A 24,988-nucleotide genomic window follows, 5' to 3' on the forward strand; every position below is an offset into this window, starting at 1 on the left:
AAGACATAACTTTTATTCTCGCTGTAGTATTGTTGTCGCCGCCGCTATGTCGTGGAGACGCTTGAGGCATTCGGCCAATCACAATGCACTGGATAGCTGGCCAATCAAAACACACAGCGCTTTTCAGAACGATAAGCTTTCTAAAAAATCGACGCTTTTCAGAAAGGAGGGGCATAGAGGAGCAACAATAATGTACGGTATGTGGAAAATAATGTGTTTTTTTACCTTAAAACTAGGGGTGTGCGATATTGACAAAAAATTATATCTTGATATTTTATGGGATTTTATCGATAACGATAATTAGACGATATTTTGCTGAGTGTGTTATTGTGCTGGTACCTTAAGGACTGCCGAAGACTTCTAATGTTTTTAATATTCTTCATATTCTGTGTGGTGGTCAGTTCATACCGATAGAAATTAATTTTTTCCAATAAGTTTAAACTGATTTTTGCATTTTATGTGCATTTTTACCTTTATAAAGCCATTTTTTCTAAAAGTGTCCATTATCTTTTGAGTCAAATTCTTACATTTAATCAGGGAATTAGAATAATAAGACATTTGGGCTGTTACCAAGCAAATTAAATCAACACAGAAGCTGCATCTGAAGTGGCAGATGTATTTACACACATGTATTTTGTTTAATGCAAGACATGAATGCATTTAACCTGCAATTACAAATGCATAAATAATGTTTTGATATATTAAACATAAAATATTGAATACTGATATTTGAAATGATTTAAAACATGAAAAAAAAAAAAATCACACAAAAAAAAGAAAAGAAAGAAAAAGCCGAAATTTTTAATTAAACCGGCAGCAGGTGGCAGCAAATCATGTTGAACGAAACACCGTCATGTTGCTCAGAGACACAAAACAGCGCTGTGGCTGTATTCAGAATTATTTTTGTTGGCGAAATAGAGCAAAAACAAGCAATATGGTGTCTAAAACGTAAGTCTCTTAATTAACTTATTGTTTATTGAATTCAATGTCACATTTGTAATCATGGTAATTTTTGGAGAAAAACGGCACTCTTCGTGTGAAACTGAATAACTATATGAAGTGGTATAAATATATAAATTTTCTGCCATGTCTTGAATTTGTGATCATTCTAAATGCATTTTAATAGACTGAATCATGCAGTGAAAGAAAACACACTAAATGCGCACACGCACTAGTCTAGACTTCACGTAATGTATGCGTGCGCTCTGTAGGGATGTTTTGAATGGTTTTTGCAAAATACTCGATAATGTCAAATCGCACATCGTTAAAACAACAATTACAATATTATCGCAGACGATATATATCGCACACCCCTACTTAAAATGCATAAACACATTTCATTACACCAAATACACCAAATAATATTTTAACAAAACTGCTTTACTGCTTAATATTTAAAAAGAAAACAAACTTGTCCACCAACAAAGTCAATTAATTAAATAATTTGACCTTTTAAATCGCAAGGCATGTGGTATGACTTCCCAAAAACGTGTAACTTTTTACCTTAAAAAAACTAGCCTATATAAAAACAATTCTGCAAATTACGATGACCCCAAGGTTGATTAAAGGGGTCATATGATGCTATTTTAAAGATCATTATTTTGTGTATTTGGTGTAACAGAATATGTTGACATGCTTTAACGTTCAAAAAACACATTATTTTTCAAATACTGTACAATATTGTAGGTCCTCTATGCCCCGCCTCTCAAACGCGTCGTTTTCAACAAAGCCCCCTCCTTTGACAAGCGCAGTCTGCTCTGATTGGCCAGCTGACCCAGTGCATTGTGATTGGCCGAACACTGCAAGCACGCAAGTAATCGCTTCAGCTTTCAAAGTAAATATCAAGACAGTTAATAATGTCGTTAGTTTTACCATCAGTTCAAGCCCGAAAGGGCAACAGAGTCGCGTGACAGACACAGTGATGATGCAGTACACAAGCCGCGGTTAAGACAGCTGACGTGCTATGATTTCTGACAGACAGTTCACTCTCCTGTGATGTGACCCTGTTCCCCTCACACACACACACGATGCGTTACTCTGCGTTGCGCTAGGGCTGGACGATATGGCCACTGATACAGGTAGCTCCAATTATATTTTATCCAAATATATTGACTTAATATTTGTATTTGTAGACAGGTTATGTCATAGCATCATCATTCAGCTCTCATCAGTCAGTAAGTTCGGTTCGAGATCATCATTATTTTGACTGTTGTTACTCATCTTGCACCATGAACACTTCATTAAGTCACCATGTCAAATAAAAGAAGTTAAAACTCTTAAAAAGAACTGCATTCCGTTCCATTCTGCTGCACTGCGTCTCAAAAACGCACACTGTTTGAAAGGCCCCTTAGAAGGCATCCAGGCAGCTCACTTAGTTTTGGTACACAGCTCAAATTGTTCAGAAGCCACAGATAAATAGTAAACCCTATAGTAAAGAGAACACAGATGAGATGAAACAGCTGCATATTTCCAGACTTTCATGACACAGCAGCATCGGCATTCCTGCTTTAGCATGACAATGAACACACTGCCTGGACAAAAACATTCCGACAAGGTACGATCTCCGTAAACACATCCCCCCGCACACACACACACACATTTTAACAATTTATTTTAGTCCACTTAAGAGAAATAACTTACAAGGACGTAAATATTATAGATGCAGTTAGATACATGTATAAAATCATAGACCAATGGCGTGCAACAAGTCTTCACAATATTAAGCATATCACTCAGTTGTTATGGGTATAAATAACAGCGTCTCCGCCATATATGACGGCTGCCTATGATAGAGGACAAAGCACAGTACACAGTACTACACACACACACACACACACACATACTCATCTCTTTAAAAGCACTCCCTTCTCTCGCAGCCTTTCCACTGTTAAGCAACTGTTGTAAAAGTGAAAGCCTTCCAATGTGCATCTGCAAGAACTCTCTAAAACACCCCGACTCACGTTTGTTTTGATGGTGATGGCTCTGTTCGATCCCTGCATCACTTTCACTTCCACACTCTGTTGTTGAAACATACAAGCAAGTACACAAATGGAAAAAAACACTTCTAGCAGGCTCGATTTCATGCATCATTGCTTTCTGAAATGCGACAGTAACATTTACACACTCGCAAGCATGTATTGTATTCTCAGGGTTGCCACAAGGGGAGCTATAGCATCATAAGTTAATCATAGGGTAGCAACAACTATCCATAAAACTGAAAATAATCTACAATGAATCTGATATTGATTAATTGCATCTGCTTGTTTCCACCTTCACCAGTCACATTATTGTACAGCAGTGAATAATGCAACTAAAGGCCGTTTCACACTGAGCGCGATGCGAAAAAGCGAGTCTAATCGCGGACGAATGGTCTATTGTTTCGATTCAAAAGCGTTATCGCGCCGAACATTCACATTCAGTGTGAAAAAGCCTTTTGGCGTGCTTACACCTGGTATTAAGATGTGTTTTTGTCAAACCGATCACAAGTGGACGTGTTAATGGGGTCTAATTTTTTTTTTTAGCTTGTCTACTTTTGACTGCTTCCAGAGGTAGTCGAAAAACGTATTCGCTATCCAGACAGGATTTAAACTTTGCCGTCTAATATCGTAAGTTTGGCTTGAAGGGGAATTTTTTTTTAAAAAGCACAATGTTTTCCTACCATCCCTTATTCTTATGCTACCTTCACATGCTATCGGAATGATCATAAATACGAGTTTCCTAATCAGAAATTAGGCGTGAATGCCTCTCAAGTCATGTTTACTACTGGGAAACTCAGAGATACTTTTGATGCCAGTTTCTGAGTTGGGTGGGCCATAAACTTTAAACATAGTGGAGGGGACAACCAATGCTGCGGTCAATGCTATTCAATGCTAGTTTTTTCCCCCACAACAACTAGGCCTACATCACTTTGTCTTGTTGCTAAAGTAGTGTATTTATAGGCTATATGAACAATCATTTGAGGCATATTGTATGTTTTATAAACAGTGAAAGAGGCATGTATTCAACCGAAATTCCAGAATGGTCAGAAAGCTGACTGTTAAAGATGCGTGGATCAGCTCAAACGTCAACTGAATCCGCTGCTTCAAATAAATTATCCGCGCACCACCCACGCCTATATTTTTCTCTGATTTAGATATCCACCCTGACCCGCAGCCATTAAAATTATTCTAAAGCCCCGTTCACACCAAGAATGATAACTATAAAGATAACCATAAAGATAACAATATTAGCGTCCACACCAGCGAACGATATCGTCTGTTTATTATAAGCGCACACTCGTCTGCCGCTTTAAATTCCGAGCTCATTAAAGCAGGATGGATTATGATTGGCTGTAAATGTTTTTATCATTCGTGGCTGTAAAAAATCATTCTGAAAGTGATTATAATTATATCGTTTCTCTGTGCCTTTATAGTTATAGCTGTGGTGTGGACTCTGCTGTTCTTTAGTATTGAGAATGATTTTTAGAACTATATCTTTAACGTTATCTTTATAGTTATCGTGCTTGGTGTGAACGGGCCTTAATTGTTAGTTTTGCATTATGATATGATATTAACAGCAGATTCAGTCACTGCACACGTTAAGCGGGATTTATACTTCGCCTGGCTCCACTGACTGTGTGCGCACCTCCCCAAATGGATGAGGCATTTATACTTGTAGCGCTCTGCATTTTGTAATATTCCTTGAAACCACAGGGGGCGACTCTGAGTAATTGCCCAAACTGCGTCTTGCGTAGTGTGGATGAATGAATGAATGAATTTCTTTATGTATAAACGTATTATTGTTGTTGTGGGTTCATTTGGAAGACACACTACAAAAGAATAAAAAAATCATGTAAAACCCTGTAAAGCTTGAGATTATTTGTGCCGTTAAAATATGGATATAATATGTATGAAACTAATAAAACTAAACTAAACAATAAAATATATTTTTCTCATTAATCATTTCATTTCATTAACAATTTTATTAATCAGGGAGGGACCTTTACTTTCACTAAAAAAGCTAATTTCTGCTAAAGACGTGCCTAATACGCTAATAATAGGCTGCTTTTAAATAATAATAAAAAAGATCTAGCACAGTGAATGTTTAAATATGATTGTAAACCAATGGGATGCTACATTTTATTCTTTCTGACAACAAATCACTTGAATATGACAAGCTTGTAATCACGACTTCACAAGTGGGAAATAGGAAATTCCCGATGGCACGTGAAAACAGCATAACACAAACCCACAGCGTTCTATCAGAGCATGTGAGCGGAGTGGAGCGTGAGCGGAGTGGTAATATTTCCTTAAGAGCGCAGAGCGCCTTTCTGAATATTCCGCTACGGTCGCTCAAAACGCTCAGAGTCGCTCGCTCAATCCAGAATGCCGTTTGGTGATTTGCTTGTTCGAGATCGAGAATCTGTAGAGATCGAGAATAGTAGAGCAGTTATGGAGTTCAGATATTGTTTCAACGAAGTTGCAAGCCTTATACATAAATGTAAAGTAAAAAAATCTAAGTTAAGAATGAGCAGGGAGAAGAAACTGAGAGGGAGTGCGGGGAGAGTTAGTAAAGATTCATATTGAAATCTGAAGCGGCACATTTGGTTCACGGTGAGCATGAGCGGAATATTAATGGAGCACTTGCTTGTGCGGTTAGAGCGACTGAGCGGAGCGCACGTCCATACAGCGGAAAACGTCACACCGCTCCGCTTCGCTCACATGCTCTGGTGGCAAAAGTTGCTGTGCTCTGTATCATGTTCTGTTGTCTCCTTTTGCATTCATATGTAATTTGCGTGAGCTCATTTCACAATATTGGATCGAAAGATCAGAAAAGGCCTATACATACACACACCCATAGATCCTCCCCTCAAAGAAATCAGGCAATTGGTAGAAAGTGGACAAAAGAGTGTGTAACATACACTGTACCGTTATAGCCTCATGTGTAAATGTTTCAAATTCATGCGAGTACTTCCCTTTTGCATAATGGTTCGGTTCCGACCGCAAGCGATTCTCCACTACACACTTTACAGACTTCACTGAAATCTATTCACTGAAAATGTTTTCTCAATTAAATAAAAAAAATCTGATAAAAAAATCTGATTAATTGAAGAAATCAATTAATCGATTAACATAATCCATCAAAATAATAGTTAGTTACAGCCCTACAACCCATAAATCAAAAGAGCGTGGGATACCATTGTGTATAATTTCTACTGAATTTTAAATTAAGTGAAAGGTCACATAACTCACAATCATCCTAATCAATCTGTAAATTTTGAGTACTTGGATACTCCTGTCCATCCATACTAGTGTAAAGTAATGCCTGATAAAATACAACATGCTAAAGCCCTCTCAGAGAAGTTGCATCTCTAAATTCATAGTGACAAGAAAGTAATATTCCTTCGCACACTTGAGTGTCACCAAAATAACAAGTGTGGTCAACCGCAACATACAATCACAACGAACTGACCAAGCAGTTCACCCAAAAATTCTGTCATTAATTACTCACCCTCATGTCGTTCCTAAACCGTAAGACCTTCGTTCATCTTCAGAACACAATTTAAAGGGGTCATATGATGCGATTAAATTTTTCCTTTCTCTTTGGAGTGTTACAAGCTCTTGGTGCATAAAGAAGATCTGTAAAGTTGCAAAGACTACAGTCTCAAATCCAAAGAGATATTCTTTATAAAAGTTAAGAGTCAGCCACGCCTACCTAAACGACTCGTTCTAACACTACCCCACGTCTACGTCACTATGTGGGAAGATTTGCATAACGCCGCCCAAATGTTCACGCAAAGAAAGGCGGCGTAACTTTTATTCTCGCTGTAGTATTGTTGCTGCAGCCGCCATGCCGTGAAAGCGAAACTACTTTGTTTGGTCTTTTAAAAATGGACACAACTAGAAATCAGTGGTTAAGTTGTATTTACAACACTGTACACTCAGAACACTTCAACCCAAATATTCAGATGTGTGCAGCACATTTTACGGAGGACTGTTTCCTGATCCTGGGAGAGTAGTGCCGGCTGTTCTGACTCACAGACTGTAAGTACGTTTTTTATATTAATAGAGTTTTTATATTTTTTATATTTAAAGCGAGTTTTTTGGGCAGTGTAGAGTAGCGCTTGTTGTTTGTCATTTCTCTGATCACAAATGCAGACATGGTTTTATGTTTACGCGGCGCGATGCAACGCGTAAAAAGACAGTATAAGTCATTATAATCCATAATTATGTCCCCACTGGATGCAACAAATGCCTTGTTTATAATGGGTTTTCATGTTTTTGTCTCGTCGCTCTGGCCGGACAGGGTATCATCACAGTATGCTGAGAGGCGTAACATTTCCGTCTCACGCTTGAGGTATTCGCCAATCAAAACGCACTGGATAGCTGGCCAATCAGAGCACACCTCGCTTTTCAGACCGATGAGCTTTGTAAAAATCGATGCGGTTCAGAAAGGAGGGGCATAGAGGAGGAATAATAATGTACAGTATGTGGAAAAGAATGTGTTTTTTTAACCTTAAACCGCATAAACACATTTCATTACACCAAATACACAAAATAATGTTCATTTTAGCAACATCATATGACCCCCTTTAAGATATTTTTGATGAAATCCGAGAGCTTTCTGATTCTCTGTAGACAGCAAGGGAACTACTACGTTCAAGGCCCAGAAAGCTAGTAAGGACATCGTTAAAATAGTCCATGTGACATCAGTGGTTCAACCGTAATTTTATGAATGCAATGAGAATACTTTTTGTGCACAAAGAAAACTAATATAATGATTTAATGACTTTATTCAATGATTTAAAATTAAATTATTAGAATTAATACATTTTAATTACAGAATTAAAATTTTTGGTTGAACTAACCCTTTAATGAACTAACCCTTTAATGAATTTGTGTAGAGTATGTTTTTGACTTCAGGATCCTGGTCCGAACTGGCTCATCAATCTAGTAGTGCTGTGTTAAGATATAGTAATAGTTACAGAATAGTTAATCCATGGCCTGCGACCTAAAAGCAAAGGTCACACCACTGGCTTTTGATTCGTTCTTAAACAAACAATAAAAGTCGATAAGAAGAGATTATCGGCACTGACTTTTATCTGACGATCTGGCGATTATCTGTGCCCACTTTAAAGGGATAGTTCACCCCAAAATGAAAATTCGGTCATTAATCCTTCGTTCATCTTCGGAACACAATTTAAGATATTTTTGATGGAATCCAAGAGCTCTCTGATCCTCCCATAGACAGCAATGCAACTGAAATGTTCCCAGGTCCAGAAACGTAATAAGGACATCGGTAAAACAGTCCATGTGACATCAGTGGCTCCACCTCAGTTTTGCAAAGCTACGAGAATACTTTTTTACTACGTTTCTGGACCTGGGAACATTTCAGTTGTGTTGCTGTCTATGTGAGGCTCAGAGAGCTCTCGGATTCCAACAAAAATATCTTAATTTGTGTTCTGAAGATGAACGAAGGTCTTACTGGTTTGGAACGACGTGAGGGCGAGTAATTAATGACAGAATTTTCATTTTGGGGTGAACTATCCCTTTAACAATTTACAAATTAGCTTTACCTAGTGATTCTCAACTCGAGTCCTCGAGGCCCACTGACCTGCAGAGTTCAGCTCGAACCTTGATCAAACTCATCCGCCCAAAACTTTTTAGTGATCCTGAAGAGCTCGATTAGCTTGTTCAAGTGTGTTTGATCAGGGTTGGAGCTAAACTCTGCAGGAAAGTTGACCTCAAGGGCCAGAGTTGAGAATAGCGGATTATAAATTATTGCATTAACTGACCAAAAAGTCAAGTAATTGTTCAAGCAATTCAAATAATACTGGCTAATTACCAAAATAACTACTCCTTGCAGCCCTGTTCTTCAATTACTGGGACCACTTGGACTGCCTGTGCCACTGTTCAGGTTCTCCAGTTCACACACAGACAGTAAGGCAGCTGTGTAGGAGGGGGTGAGGACGTCTTACAGTTTGACAGCTGCATTGATTATAACAGAGAGGAGTGCGCTGATATCCAAAACCCTTTGACCTCTGCCAGGACACACTGCAGCAAACAGTGCTTTACAACACTCCTTCCTCTTATCCACATATCAGCCCGTCTGCGACTTCAAGCCCAATGAAAACAGACAAGAGTGAATGCAAACTGAGCAATAAAACCGAATCAATATCTCAAACTCTTCTTCTTTAGGTTTATAGAACTCATATGATGAGCTCACTGCATGCAAACTCGGGAGTCTGCAACACCTATAACGTATTTAAATAAATAATTCGCTGAGAAATGGAAATTCTGTCATCATTTACTCACCCTTGTGTCGTTCCAAACCTGTGTGACTTTTCTTCTTCTGTGGAAAAATCAAAATACGAATTTCGAATATTCGTCGAATTGTAAAAAAAAGAAAACCTCAACGTTTTTGCATTCAAATTTTAGGTCTGCGTCAGCTGTCAGGCAGCCTTATCAGTGGCGCACAAAATGCGACGACGATGTAAGTGTCATTGCATTTGAATGCTTTTGTTAGCCTATCCAGTTGAACCCACTAGAAGCTGCGCTGCTGCGTTGTTCATTCATATACTGCGGAAAACGACAGCATCAGTGTGGAGAAGATGCTGTTTACGTCAAAACCGAAACCAAGCCGTTCACACAGAATGCATATTTATCGCATTTTCTAGAGGGACATCTATCACCGTTGCACTCGCGTCTCGCACAAGAGAGCGCCATGTAAAATTAATGTAAGTTCAACTTTTAAAAAACATGTCTAAAGACTTTATGGCGGTTTTCCCCATCCCACTGTATCTCATGTTTTTAAATGAAAAAAGTAGCCTACTTTTGTGATTGGTTTTCGGTCCTTTGTATTAAACTATACATACATGCATGGGGCTGTTTTTTTTTTTTTACAAATTGTTTCAGCACCTTTATTAATTATATGGTTTACAAACATTATTTTAAACATTATGCATTTTTTTCAAAGATAGTCGTGTTATTTTATTATGCTTTGAAGAAACATGCATAATATCTTCTTCATAATATCTTTCTTTTCAGGAGAGAAGCCAAAAGCTTTTCCCCCCTAACTGAAATGGTGCCTTTTAAATTAGAATATAATTAAAATTGTGATATTTAAGTAGAAAATTCGAATTTAGTTTTTCAGTCAGTTTGACAGCCCTATGGAACACCAAGATATTTTGAAGAACATTAGCCAAAGAACACTGGTGCCCATTGACTTCCATTGTAGTATAGGAAAAGTATAGGGGAAAAAAAGAGGCATTTCTCAAAATATCTTCTTTTGTACTCCACAAAAAAGAAAGTCATATAGACTTCATATAGGAACAAAGTCATAGGAACAATATGAGGAGAGGGTAAATTATGACAAAATTATAAATTTTTTAGGGGTGAACCAGCACTTTAAATGAAATGCTGATATTGTAAGTGACAGGAGTTTTTTTATTTATTTTTTTTGACAACGTGTATATATATATATATATATATATATATATATATATATATATATATATATATATATACACACATATATATATAAAACTACGAAACTGCAATATCATCATTTACATTTTTAAAATTCCCAGATTTGTTCACATACTACAGGAAGTTACCGTGTACGTACGCAGAGTAAAACATGTTCAGTGGTTATGCAAAAGTTATTAAATTTAAATATTCAAAACTGAGGAGGGAAAAATGTGAAAGCGTAAGAATCCTTCACTAAAAACCACGATCGGCAATTACACAAACTCTTTTAATTGAATTGCGATAGCAATGCTGACATGGTGAGATGTACAGAGCCAATGACAGCAGTCTCTAAATGTTTTCTCCACTGATTCAGAATAAATTACTTGCATTAATGACCCACGCCACCCAGACGACCTCGGAGCATTTCTGTGCTTTTCATTAATCACAGCCTGTAATTACATGATGGAGTCAACAGCCCCTTTGTGACCATTATCAGCGAGTCATAAAGATCCTCCCACAGGCCGCAGACCTGATCCTGAGTGTCTCGCTGCATCACTGGAGGATTTCAACACAAGTGCAGGAATCCTTTACATAAGCAGAGCTCTGCAGGCCTATAACCTGAGATGACGTTAAACCCACAGGAGCATGAGACACGGGCTTTATACGGCCTCCTTTCTTCAATAACTTACTGATCAAGATCATTCCCATTGCGCTGGCAATGATTAATTCCTCTATGAATCAAGGTTTTTTTTGAGAATATTGTTAATGACGAAATGCAAAAATCCCAAAACCGCACTGCATTTCCTCACACCTTCAAATCACATTTATTTCATGACAGACTGATATTTCTGGAAGGCAAACAAATTGTTCAACAGCATTTTAAAATCTGAAAGAATTAAGGGCTCAGACGGAGTGGAAAATTTTCAGTCAATTACAACTTAAATTTCAGCAAAAAAAAAAAAACTTCTGTGAACACTGTGAACATTTATGGTGATTATATTGTCCTTTTGGAGCATGGCAGAGTGAGGACTAAGATTGTTCAAAAAAGTCTCCTTTTGTGTTTCTCAGAAAGAAAGAAAAAGCATAGCAGCATGCATGCCCTTACCAATGCAGAAAAACAGCAAACGGGCTAAATGAAAATGCAAACTCATTTTGTGACAGTAGGTGTCGCTTACAGAAAACAGACAGAGTAGACTTCCACTTTTGTGTTTCACAGAAAGATAAACAGCAGATTACATCCAAACCAGAAGTGATAAAGCAATAACAACTCTTATCACTTCCTTCTTGAGTTGTCCTAAACATCTGAGGAAAGCAACAGGACATTACTGTTATCAAATTCTGCGGCGTTGCACCGAGTAGCTCCACCCACAGTTAAATCTGATTGGTCCAAATTCACGCTAAAATCCAAATTGCTATAAACCCCGTGAGGACGCCGTGTGAAGGCTGAGTAAAATATCATTTTTGGGTAAAGTATTTCTTTAACTTAAGTGTTATTTCCCCTTGTGTCAGTCCAAATATCTACCAACAGCTTTGTCAGTGGATACATACCATGTAAAATAATTGCATTCCACTCTAGCGTTTGATTTTCTACATCCAATTTGCTGTTATTCATATGTTTTAGGAATATCAACTGCCGGTCACTGAAAACCCCATTTAATAAACTCTAAAGTAGGCCTACTGAGCTTATTATATATGTGACCCTGGAGCAAAAAAATCAGTCATAAGTAGCGCAGGTATATTTGTAGCAATAGCCAACAATACATTGTATGGGTCAAAATTATCCATTTTAAATGCCAAAAATCATTAGGATATTAAGTAAAGATCATGGTCCATGAAGATAGTTTGTACATTTCCTACCGTAAATATATCAAAACTTAATTTTTGATTAGTAATATGCATTGCTAAGGACTTAATGTGGACAACTTTAAAGATGATTTTCTCAATATTTAGATTTTTTTTTGCACCCTCAGATTCCAGATTTTAACATAGTTGCATCTCAGCCAAATATTGTCCTGTCCTAACAAACCATACATCAATGGAAAGCTTATTAATTCAGCTTGCAGATGATGTACAAATCTCAATTTCAAAAAATTGACCCTGTGATTTAGTGGTCCAGGGTCACATACTAATTATAATGTAGATACATGTAAACAGTAAGAAAACTGGTGCCGGGACGCTGAAGCGTGAGCTCGCAATGGGTCTGATGATGGGAAATCAATCTGATATGCTGATGATGATGATCAGATCATCAGTGTTGCATTGATTAACACAGGACAGGGAAGCATCACATGCACCTGAACGGTCGCAATCTATACAGTTACACAAACAAATATAACTCTAATAATGGCTTTAAATCAACACTGGACACCAGTATCAAACCCCAGAAGACAAAACGACTATATGCTCAACCAACCCGCCTCGTTAAACCATTAAAAGCTTGTGTCCGCGTCAACAAAAGCACAAGAACGCAACGAGAGCAAACGCGTGATAAACGTGAATGTTAATGTGGTGTATCCTTGACTTACATTCTCCGCGTCGCGCTCGTTAACGGTGGGCAATGGCGTTCGGGTCGACATCTTGTGTTTACAGGCCGCTCGCTCCAGCTCCAGCACCGGCGCTCGGCACAGCGAAGATAGCGCGGAAGATACGGATATCCGATGCCCGTCACACCGGCATGTCTCCTGGCCTTCGACCTACGATGCGGCGGCGGCTTTCCGAACTATAACATGCACACATCCAGGAGCGGCCCGCGTCAGCCGCGAGCGAGGGAGAGAGACGGAGCGACGAGACGCTGCAGATGCGCGGACAGAGCGACTGTGTGTGTGTGTGTGGAGCTCAGGCTCCTGCATTGATCCACCCTGATAGAAACACACACACGCACATGTCTGGTTTGCTATCCTTGTGGGGACCGTATATTCTATTACCCTACACCAACCCTACCCCTAAACTAAACCTACCCCTTACAGGAAACTTTCTGCATTTTTAGATTTGCAAAAAACTTCATTCTGTGTGATTTATAAGCTTGTTTACCCGTGGGGACTTCAATTTAGGTCCCCACCGTGGCACGAGTCCCCATGAGTCTGTGTGTATTCAGGTCTAAATCCCCACCAGGATATATAAACCAGTACACACACACTGAGAGAGAGACAGAGACACACACACACACAGAGAGAGACAGAGAGACACACACACAGAGAGAGAGAGACACACACACACACACACACACACACACACACAGAGAGAGAGAGACACACACACACACACACAGAGACACACACACACACACACACACACACACAGACACACACACAGACAGAGAGAGAGAGACACACACACATACACACACACACACACACACAGAGAGAGACACACACACACACACATAGAGAGAGAGACACACATACACACACACACAGAGAGACAGAGACAGACATACACAAACACACACACAGAGAGAGAGAGAGAGAGACATACACACACACACACACACACATAGAGAGAGAGAGACACACACACACACACACACGCACACAAAGAGACACAGACACACACATACACACACACACAGAGAGAGGGAGAGAGTGAGAGAAACACACATACACACACACACAGAGAGAGGGAGAGAGTGAGAGAAACACACATACACACACACACAGAGAGAGGGAGAGAGTGAGAGAAACACACATACACACACACACAGAGAGAGGGAGAGAGTGAGAGAAACACACATACACACACACACAGAGAGAGGGAGAGAGTGAGAGAAACACACATACACACACACACAGAGAGAGGGAGAGAGTGAGAGAAACACACATACACACACACACAGAGAGAGGGAGAGAGTGAGAGAAACACACATACACACACACACAGAGAGAGGGAGAGAGTGAGAGAAACACACATACACACACACACAGAGAGAGGGAGAGAGTGAGAGAAACACACATACACACACACACAGAGAGAGGGAGAGAGTGAGAGAAACACACATACACACACACACAGAGAGAGGGAGAGAGTGAGAGAAACACACATACACACACACACAGAGAGAGGGAGAGAGTGAGAGAAACACACATACACACACACACAGAGAGAGGGAGAGAGTGAGAGAAACACACATACACACACACACAGAGAGAGGGAGAGAGTGAGAGAAACACACATACACACACACACAGAGAGAGGGAGAGAGTGAGAGAAACACACATACACACACACACAGAGAGAGGGAGAGAGTGAGAGAAACACACATACACACACACACAGAGAGAGGGAGAGAGTGAGAGAAACACACATACACACACACACAGAGAGAGGGAGAGAGTGAGAGAAACACACATACACACACACACAGAGAGAGGGAGAGAGTGAGAGAAACACACATACACACACACACAGAGAGAGGGAGAGAGTGAGAGAAACACACATACACACACACACAGAGAGAGGGAGAGAGTGAGAGAAACACACATACACACACACACAGAGAGAGGGAGAGAGTGAGAGAAACACACATACACACACACACAGAGAGAGGGAGAGAGTGAGAGAAACACACATACACACACACACAGAGAGAGGGAGAGAGTGAGAGAAACACACATACACACACACACAGAGAGAGGGAGAGAGTGAGAGAAACACACATACACACACACACAGAGAGAGGGAGAGAGTGAGAGAAACACACATACACACACACACAGAGAGAGGGAGAGAGTGAGAGAAACACACATACACACACACACAGAGAGAGGGAGAGAGTGAGAGAAACACACATACACACACACACAGAGAGAGGGAGAGAGTGAGAGAAACACACATACACACACACACAGAGAGAGGGAGAGAGTGAGAGAAACACACATACACACACACACAGAGAGAGGGAGAGAGTGAGAGAAACACACATACACACACACACAGAGAGAGGGAGAGAGTGAGAGAAACACACATACACACACACACAGAGAGAGGGAGAGAGTGAGAGAAACACACATACACACACACACAGAGAGAGGGAGAGAGTGAGAGAAACACACATACACACACACACAGAGAGAGGGAGAGAGTGAGAGAAACACACATACACACACACACAGAGAGAGGGAGAGAGTGAGAGAAACACACATACACACACACACAGAGAGAGGGAGAGAGTGAGAGAAACACACATACACACACACACAGAGAGAGGGAGAGAGTGAGAGAAACACACATACACACACACACAGAGAGAGGGAGAGAGTGAGAGAAACACACATACACACACACACAGAGAGAGGGAGAGAGTGAGAGAAACACACATACACACACACACAGAGAGAGGGAGAGAGTGAGAGAAACACACATACACACACACACAGAGAGAGGGAGAGAGTGAGAGAAACACACATACACACACACACAGAGAGAGGGAGAGAGTGAGAGAAACACACATACACACACACACAGAGAGAGGGAGAGAGTGAGAGAAACACACATACACACACACACAGAGAGAGGGAGAGAGTGAGAGAAACACACATACACACACACACAGAGAGAGGGAGAGAGTGAGAGAAACACACATACACACACACACAGAGAGAGGGAGAGAGTGAGAGAAACACACATACACACACACACAGAGAGAGGGAGAGAGTGAGAGAAACACACATACACACACACACAGAGAGAGGGAGAGAGTGAGAGAAACACACATACACACACACACAGAGAGAGGGAGAGAGTGAGAGAAACACACATACACACACACACAGAGAGAGGGAGAGAGTGAGAGAAACACACATACACACACACACAGAGAGAGGGAGAGAGTGAGAGAAACACACATACACACACACACAGAGAGAGGGAGAGAGTGAGAGAAACACACATACACACACACACAGAGAGAGGGAGAGAGTGAGAGAAACACACATACACACACACACAGAGAGAGGGAGAGAGTGAGAGAAACACACATACACACACACACAGAGAGAGGGAGAGAGTGAGAGAAACACACATACACACACACACAGAGAGAGGGAGACAGAGACAGACATACACACACAGAGAGAGAGACAGAGACAGACATACACACACACAGAGAGAGAGACAGAGATAGACATACACACACACAGAGAGAGAGGACGATGATAGAACTGAGAGCTTCTGTTGCAAAATAATAAATCTATTAGTTTATATGGCTATTTAACCCGTGCTCTTGATTAAATAAAAATAGTTTTATTATATTAATTGCAGATTTTAGCAAATGCTTTGTCATGACTAGCTCAATCAATGCTTCTTCTATGCAGTGTTTGGGGAAAGTGCATGAGCCAGCACTGCTAAAAATGTATCTTAAAATAAGCAGCTCACTATAATATGCCTCTCTACATTTGACCTACATCACCACCTAATGGATTTAAAACAGTACTGCGTCTCTAACACCATCGCATTGAAAGCTTCAGGGATTTATTTTTGATAAACCACAACTGATTGAAGCCTTAAGCGTCTATGCCTAAATGATTCATTTCAATTTCATGTTGGGAATATAATCAATAGATTATGAGGTCTCACAATTGTTCCTGTTAACCATCCTCCACACCGCCAGAGGGAGACAGCATCTGAGCTCTAAAAGTGGTAAAACATACTATACTATACTAAACTATACTATACTATACTATACTTGTTTATTGTCTGTCTGTCAGAATCAGTGTTGGGGAAAGTTACTCTTAAAAGTAATGCATTACAATATTGTGTTACTCCCTAAAAAGTAACTAATTACGTTACTTAGTTACTTTTTATGGAAAGTAATACGTTACATTATTTTTGCGTTACTTTCGCGTTTTAAATATAAGCAGGGCTTGATTGTTTTTAATATAAGAAGTTATATTTATAGCAAATATAAAAGCCCTTTCACACCAAAAAGTGTAATGAATAAACCTCAGGCTGAAGCAAAAGTAAATTCACGTCTGTACAGTAGAACACAGGAGAAGAAACAAAGTTGTAAAAAATAAACAATAAAAAAACAAAGCACAATTGTTAGTTTCTCTAAAGTCATTTTTGCTTATTAGTACGGTTGAACTGGATCATCAAAGGTCAGCAGCAAAGACATCGGTTAATAAAATGGGATTAGATACATTTGTGTTATTTAACATTTAATTATTGCAGGTTTGCGTCATATTCTGAGTTTGCATTTCACTGTTTTAATTCATTTTGATGAATACTAAATCTGTTTTTTGTGAGTGGGATGAATTAATGCACATTCACATTTAGTCTAGAACTACAGTAACATCATGTTCACACAGTGCACACAACGCCTCTGTACTCCCGATTTCTCCCAATATGGGGACAGGAGACTTGTCAGTCAATAAATGGGAAATACTAGTAACTGGCGTATATATAATATAATATATAATAACTCCGATATTTTCTTGTAAATTAAAAAAGTAATGCATTACTTTACTAGTTACTTGAAAAAAGTAATCTGATTACGTAACTCGCATTACTTGTAATGAGTTACCCCCAACACTGGGCTTTAAGGGATTGAATAAAGGCATATAAACTGATCGAGCATGTAAAGATGACTTTTTAAAAGGTTAATTCACCCAAAAATGGCCATTACTAACTAAAAGCTCCTGAACATGCCCCCCTTCCACCAAAGCTTAAAGAAGACTTCTTTCTGGTCCAGAACCGCCTTTTCTTCAGTGGAAAGGAAGATCCCCATTGCCTTCAGAGAATAAGAAACTCCAGCCCTCACCACTTCATACAAGAACACTTCAGAAAGTATAGTTTTTTACATTTACAAAACATGAGCTCAAACAAGCTTTGTTAAAAAGTGAAATTTTATTGCAACAGCAGAGTATGTGACAGAAGCGTTTGTTTGTTGCACTATTTTTTTTCCTCCAGAGTCAAGAATACCTCTGAATTTTTATAGAAACCGATATGTAACGTGTGGGTAGCAAATACAAGATAATACACTGAACTCTTACTAAGCAATAAAACACTATAAATGTATATCAAAACAAAACATTCAAGGCTTTCCAAGTCGTAACATACAGTATACTAAAATCAAGACATCCTTCATTTTACAGGCACTTGAAATTTGAACTCAATGAAAAAGTTGTCTTATAAACAGTTTTCTCGACAGTCTGTCTCTATGAGTACTTCTGAATGATATAAAAAGGTCATAAACATAATAAAAACGTCATATAAACAGTACCTTTCTGTACATTGAACAAACAGGACCTTTTAAATAAATTAAGAGGCTCCCGAGACAATCCTTCTAAAATATAAAATTGGTCAGTGCATGGTTTGCGATTACAAACGCACTATATTTTACTACATTTCATCGTTTTGAGTGGGCAAACTCAAACTGAGAAGTGACAGGGCAGCTTTTGGTACAAACCCCATTAAGAACCAAATGTTTGAGGAACCTTCTGAAACATTTCATTAAACATATGGAAGAAATGGTGGAAAATATATCAAATTCCAAGTCCTTTTGTTCTTGAGGCAAGACACTGAATCTGAACGTTTTTGAACCATGGCTTGCAGGACGATCCAGTTCTCTCACACTTTACTTTCAGAGGACAGATCGCTGAGTGCGGCGGAGATGTCGCTGAAAGACAGTCTGTCTTTGGGGCTGGCGGCCCAGCAGCGCACCATCAGCTTGAAGACCCGAGACGGACACCCCTGAGGAGGAGACAACTTCAGCTTCCCTTCCTGCAGAGCTGTAGAGACACAGATAAAGAACGTTAGGAAGAAACCATAACCATAAGTCAATAGGGGTGTAACAGGACACGTATTCATACTGAAAATTTTATATACAGCATTGTTTTAACCACTGTATGAGTGGAACTTCATTGGAAACGTCGTTTTATATATTGTTACTTTTTTAAGAAAAAGTCTCATCTTTCAAATTGTGTCCTTTTTTCTCCAGTAAATGGCATTTTGGTGTTCTTTGATGTGGTGCGACAGCTCGCTGTATAAAGGCCTCAGTTCTACTAGGTTTAACGTGAAATAAACATGAATGAACATCTCATGCCTCATGCAATCAGTGTTTCAACCATCAAACGATGGCAATAGTCAAGTCACCTTTATTTATATAGCGCTTTTAACAATACAGATTGTGTCAAAGCAGCTTTACAGTATCAAATAGGAAAATAGTGCGTCAATAATGCAAAATGACAATAGTAAACACTAATTTTTCAGTTAAAGGCCGTTAAAAGCAATACACAGCTTCTACACAATGTCACGTAGCATTTGATTTACCTCAGGCAAGTCATCATTGTCCACAGCTTGTTAGTTCGCTAGAGACATCAGATCTTCGCCAAATATTAAACTATATACTCATTATATTTGACCTATTAGTGATGTCTTAATTATTTAATGTATGATTAAATAAATCTGTTATGAAACAAGTTATGCCAGCCACTGTGTAAATCAATATATTTCAATAAGTTAATTAAGAAGTTAAGTAAACTGCATCATGTGCAATTTACATGTTTGCATACGATTTTTTTTTAAGTTGAGTGTTGATTATTATATTTAAGAACAAATAGTAATTAGATTTAAGCAGCAGCTATTTGCTAAGTGCAAACAGCTATAGATTCTATTTACACTATGTTAAAATAGGATTTTCTGCTATTTATACTAATTGCAAATAGTGGCAATTATCTGCACCTCAGTAGTGTAGTACATTATAAAACAGTATGCAATAATAACAAAGTGAGTGTAAATTATCATTTTAATTCAAATTATTAAATGGATGCAACCTTATTGGGACAATAAATCCCTCCCTACCTCTACCTGATACTTTATTTTCAACTTTTTGATTATTTCCTTAATTTTTATTGAAAATAAATGCCTTTCCGGTGTGATATGAGATTTGAAGAGTTCGGCAAAAGGCGGATTCGAACTCGGGTTGATCACGTCAAAAAGACTACGGTACACACTTTAACATCTACGCCACTGGAGCTGTTGTTAAACATGGTTAGATAATCGTCTTTTGTAGTGGCGAGTAGCCCAATCACACGTTGGTGGGCGGAGTTAGTGTAAATAGCTTCTGCCAACAAGGCGGGCTATTTAGTGTAAATAGACACTCCATTAAATTTAAGTTTGGGCTCTGTTGTTAATTGTAACCTTATAGTTATATAAAAGGGCTCCCTTTTAGAGCATAAGCTGTGGTAGATTTTTAATCACAAGATTTGAACTATAATTGAATTAAGAGCAATTTGTTCAATAAACCACAGTTTATTGTTCAGTTTTTCTGAAACCATACTGAACTGTGAAGTCAAAACCGAGGTGCATACTGAACCATCATGTTTGTGCACCGTTACACCCCTGCATGCCAATACATAACCCATTTGACTTTTTGTGAGACGCACCTTCTAGAACTTTGTCTTCCGTGAGCTCGGCGTACGGCAGCTCCCCAAAGCTGAAGACCTCCCACATGAGCACCCCAAATGACCACACGTCAGTCTTGGTGGAGAAATCGTCCTCAAAGACGGCTTCAGACGGGAGCCAACGCAGAGGAATCCAGGACTGGCGATAATGGTAGTACTCGCTACTCAAACACAGAAAAGAAACCATGACAACTTCGTCACCACAAGGGGGAAGCAGTGTGCACGATAATAAGTGGAGAACATTCACAAGCCTGTGAACAATCACTACGGGAAGCTTTTGCATTGGAAAAGATGACTTCAGTGAACGCTCTTTTCATTCCTCATTTTATAAATCAAAGGCTTTGGCTCTAAACGTGGATTAGGACTTGCTAGTAAATTTAATTGCTTTAATAAAAAGCAAATGTTGTAGAATGTGTGTTTGGCTGTACCTGTTGTAGACGTCTTTGCTAAGGCCCAGAGCAGACACTTTGATCTGTCGTTTGGAGGAGATCAGGCAATTACGTGCAGCCAGGTCTTTGTGGACGAAGCGCTGGTTGGACAGGTGCTCCATGCCTCGAGCCACCTGCAGACACACAAACACCTGCGGGCAGACAGCAGAGAGTGAGTGCGGTTTGTCCTGACATATGTTTATGTACATATACTGTATACAAGAGAGACTGGAGACAGTTATTAACTACCTTCTGCTTGGTGCTGAGCGGTTGGACTTTGACTTTCTCGTCTTTGCTCTTAGACACTCGCAGGTATTGCTTCAGATCACCCTGAAAATAACACACAGCAAAATGAGACAAGAGCAAGAGTGAAGAAACACATCTCAGGACACAATATTTAAATTAGCATTTCAAAATACAAATAGAATAAAGCCATATGCCACAGGAGCACATTACTGTGATGCTATCGGGGATAAAAGGGGGTGTTGTTAGAAGATAAGTTTTTAAAACAAGACTTTAAGGATTTTAAAATAGACAGGTAGACAGACAGAAGACAGACAGAAATATATAGACAGACAGAAGATATATAGACTGACAGAAGATAGACAGAGAGACAGACCGAGAGATAGAAGACAGACAGTCAGAATATATATAGACAGACAGAAGATAGACAGAGAGACAGACAGACAGAAGATATATAGACAGACAGACAGACAGAAGATAGATAGACAAACAAACAGACAGACAGAAGATAGATAGAAAGACAGAAAGAAGATATATAGATAGACAGAAAGAAGATGTATAGACAGACAGAAAGAAGATAGATAGACAGACAGACAGACAGACAGACAGATAGATAGATAGACAGGCAGTCAGAGAAATAGACAGAAGACAGATAGACAAACAGAGGACAGGCAGACAGACAGACACACACACACACACACACAGACAGACAGACAGACAGACAGACAGACAGACAGACAGACACAGAGAAGAGAAATAGACAGAAGACAGATAGACAAACAGAGGACAGGCAGACAGACAGACACACACACACACACACACAGACAGACAGACAGACAGACAGACAGACAGACAGACACAGAGATAGATACACACACACACACACACACAGAAGATAGACAGACAGAAGACAAGATAGATAGACAGACAGACAAATAGACAGACAGACAGAAGAAAGACAGACAGACAGACGATAAATAGACAGATAGACAGACAGACAGACAGACAGACAGACAGACAGACAGACAGACAGACAGACAGACAGACAGACAGACAGATAGATAGATACAGACAGACAGATAGGAGAGACAGATATATAGACAGACAGACAATCAGAAGATAAACAGACAGACAAGACAGATAGACAAACAGACAGACAGATAGAAGATAGATAGACAGGCAATCAGACAGATAGAGGATAGACATACAGACAGACACACACACACACACAGACAGACATACAGAAGATAGACAGACAGACAGACGATAGATAGATAGTTAGACAGACAGACATACACAGATATATAAAATGACGGACAGACAGACAGAAGATAGATAGACAGACAGACAGACAGACAGATAGGACAGACAGACAATCAGAAGATAGACAGACAGACAGACAGATAGGACAGACAGACAATCAGAAGATAGACAGACAGAAGACAGAAGATAGATAGACAGACAGACAGACAGACAGACAGACACACACACACAGAAGATAGACAGACAGAAGACAGAAGATAGATAGACAGACAGACGATAAATAGACAGATAGACAGACAGACGGATAGATAGATACAGACAGACAGACAGATAGGACAGACAGACAATCAGAAGATAGACAGACAGACAAGATAGATAGACAGACAGACAGACAGAAGATAGATAGACAGGCAGTCAGACAGATAGAGGATAGACATACAGACAGACAGACACACACACACACAGACAGACATACAGAAGATAGACAGACAAACAGACAGACAGAAGATAGATAGACAGACAGACGATAAATAGACAGATAGACAAACAGACATAAAGACAGACAGACAGACGATAGATAGTTAGACAGACAGACATACACAGATATATAAAGTGACGGACAGACAGACCGATATATAGACACAGACAGACAGACAGACAGAAGATAGATAGGCATTCAGACAGATAGACAGACAGATAGACAAACAAACAGAGGATAGACATACAGACACACACAGACAGACAGACAGACAGACAGACAGACAGACAGACAGACAGACAGACAAATAGACAGATAGACAGACAAATAGACAGCCAGACAGAAGATAGACAGACAGACACATACACACACACACAGACAGACATACAGAAGATAGACAGACAGAAGACAGAAGATAGACAGACAGACAGACAGACAGATAGATAGATAGATAGATAGATAGATAGATAGATAGATAGATAGATAGGACAGATATATAGACACAGACAGACAGATAGATGGATAGATATAGACAGACAGATAGATAGGACAGAAAGATATATAGACACAGACAGACAGACAGACAGACAGACAGATAGATAGATGGATAGATGGACAGATATAGATATAGACAGACAGATAAATAGATAGACAGATAGACAAGACAGACATATATGATGCAGTGAGCTGATGTTACCATATCAGTGTACTCCATTATCATGTAGTGCGGCTCCACTTCTCTACAGATGCCCAGCAGACGAGCGACGTTAGCATGGCTGAGCTTAGCAAACATATCACACTCGCGACGGAAATCCAACTGCATCTGCTCGTCGCGTGCCTGCAGACTCTTCACCAGCACCACCGTCTCCTCCTCATCCTCAGCGGCCTTCGCTTTGGCCAGCAGCACCTCACCAAACTCTCCTTTACCTACATGAGGAGAAACAGAAGTAGACGTATTAGTTTCTCGTTCGAGATGTTAATGCCAGTTGTAAACCAGTCCGCAGGTCTCTGTCTTTGGTAGTCTATTGCTGTACCCAGTGTGGTGATGGTGTGCAGGTTGTTTCGGGGGAAGTGGAGCTTGTCGTGACTGCTGTGGCGTTTGTTGATCCCGCTGGCAGCCATGTTGGTGAGCGCCACCTCCTCCTGGATCTCTGCTGTGGTGTGGCCGTTCTGTTGGACGTCTCCTATGGGTCGATCAGAGAACTGGATCAGAGAACTGGGTCTGTTTTCACAATTGCATGCTAGCAAAAGTTACCACCACACACCGTTGAGACATTCCACCTCTTGCTCGTCTCCATCCTGCCCCTTCTGGACTCTCTTGGCATTGCGCCTCTGCTTGCAGTAAAACATGAGGCCCAGCACGATGATGATGTAGGCCACGGCCGCCCCCACCGACAGACCGATAGTCTGGATCATTTTGTAAGGGGCCTTTTCATCATCTGCTAATGAGTGCTGAACTGGCTTTTCTGTGGACAACCATGCATACGTTAAACACCAGGGTTTTTAGAAAGAGCGGTTTCATTCCGGCATTCCTTCTGATCCCTTCTTAAATAGGCTCCTTATAGGAATCAAGTGACAAGCTGGCATGAACATTCAATTAGGATCTAACAGTCCTGAATTCGCACCAAAACACAATTTGATGTGCCTCTCCTTTCTCTGAAGTCAACACGCCGCTAGACTCAAAGCATTTGTAATTCAGCTTAATGTGGAAACTGAGTTGGTACTCCCGAG

General features: G+C 39.8%; 2 protein-coding genes across 6 annotated transcripts in view; both read right to left on the minus strand.

Moving 5' to 3' along the window:
* Nucleotides 1-13,320, minus strand: part of mark1 (MAP/microtubule affinity-regulating kinase 1) — a 69,535-nt gene extending 56,215 nt beyond the window's left edge. For all 5 annotated transcript variants that reach the window (XM_016276528.1, XM_016276529.1, XM_016276527.1 and 2 more), the window contains exon 1: nucleotides 12,974-13,320. In XM_016276528.1, the coding sequence (XP_016132014.1) occupies nucleotides 12,974-13,024 (51 nt within the window). In that variant the 5' untranslated portion in view covers nucleotides 13,025-13,320. The remainder of the gene's footprint in view (nucleotides 1-12,973) is intronic.
* Nucleotides 13,321-18,268: 4,948 nt separating this feature from the next.
* LOC107588446 (inactive tyrosine-protein kinase 7-like) overlaps nucleotides 18,269-24,988 on the minus strand; it is a 49,926-nt gene continuing 43,206 nt past the window's right edge. Inside the window, exons 14-20 of the mRNA XM_016276537.1 lie at nucleotides 24,523-24,723; nucleotides 24,292-24,441; nucleotides 23,955-24,184; nucleotides 21,523-21,603; nucleotides 21,274-21,425; nucleotides 20,828-21,006; nucleotides 18,269-19,171 (exon numbers count right to left, since the gene is read on the minus strand). Coding sequence (XP_016132023.1) covers nucleotides 19,011-19,171; nucleotides 20,828-21,006; nucleotides 21,274-21,425; nucleotides 21,523-21,603; nucleotides 23,955-24,184; nucleotides 24,292-24,441; nucleotides 24,523-24,723 — 1,154 coding nt within the window. The 3' untranslated portion in view covers nucleotides 18,269-19,010. The remainder of the gene's footprint in view (nucleotides 19,172-20,827; nucleotides 21,007-21,273; nucleotides 21,426-21,522; nucleotides 21,604-23,954; nucleotides 24,185-24,291; nucleotides 24,442-24,522; nucleotides 24,724-24,988) is intronic.

Source organism: Sinocyclocheilus grahami, unplaced genomic scaffold (assembly GCF_001515645.1).
Source record: "Sinocyclocheilus grahami isolate Dianchi unplaced genomic scaffold, SAMN03320097.WGS_v1.1 scaffold103.1, whole genome shotgun sequence".
NCBI lineage: Eukaryota > Metazoa > Chordata > Actinopteri > Cypriniformes > Cyprinidae > Sinocyclocheilus > Sinocyclocheilus grahami.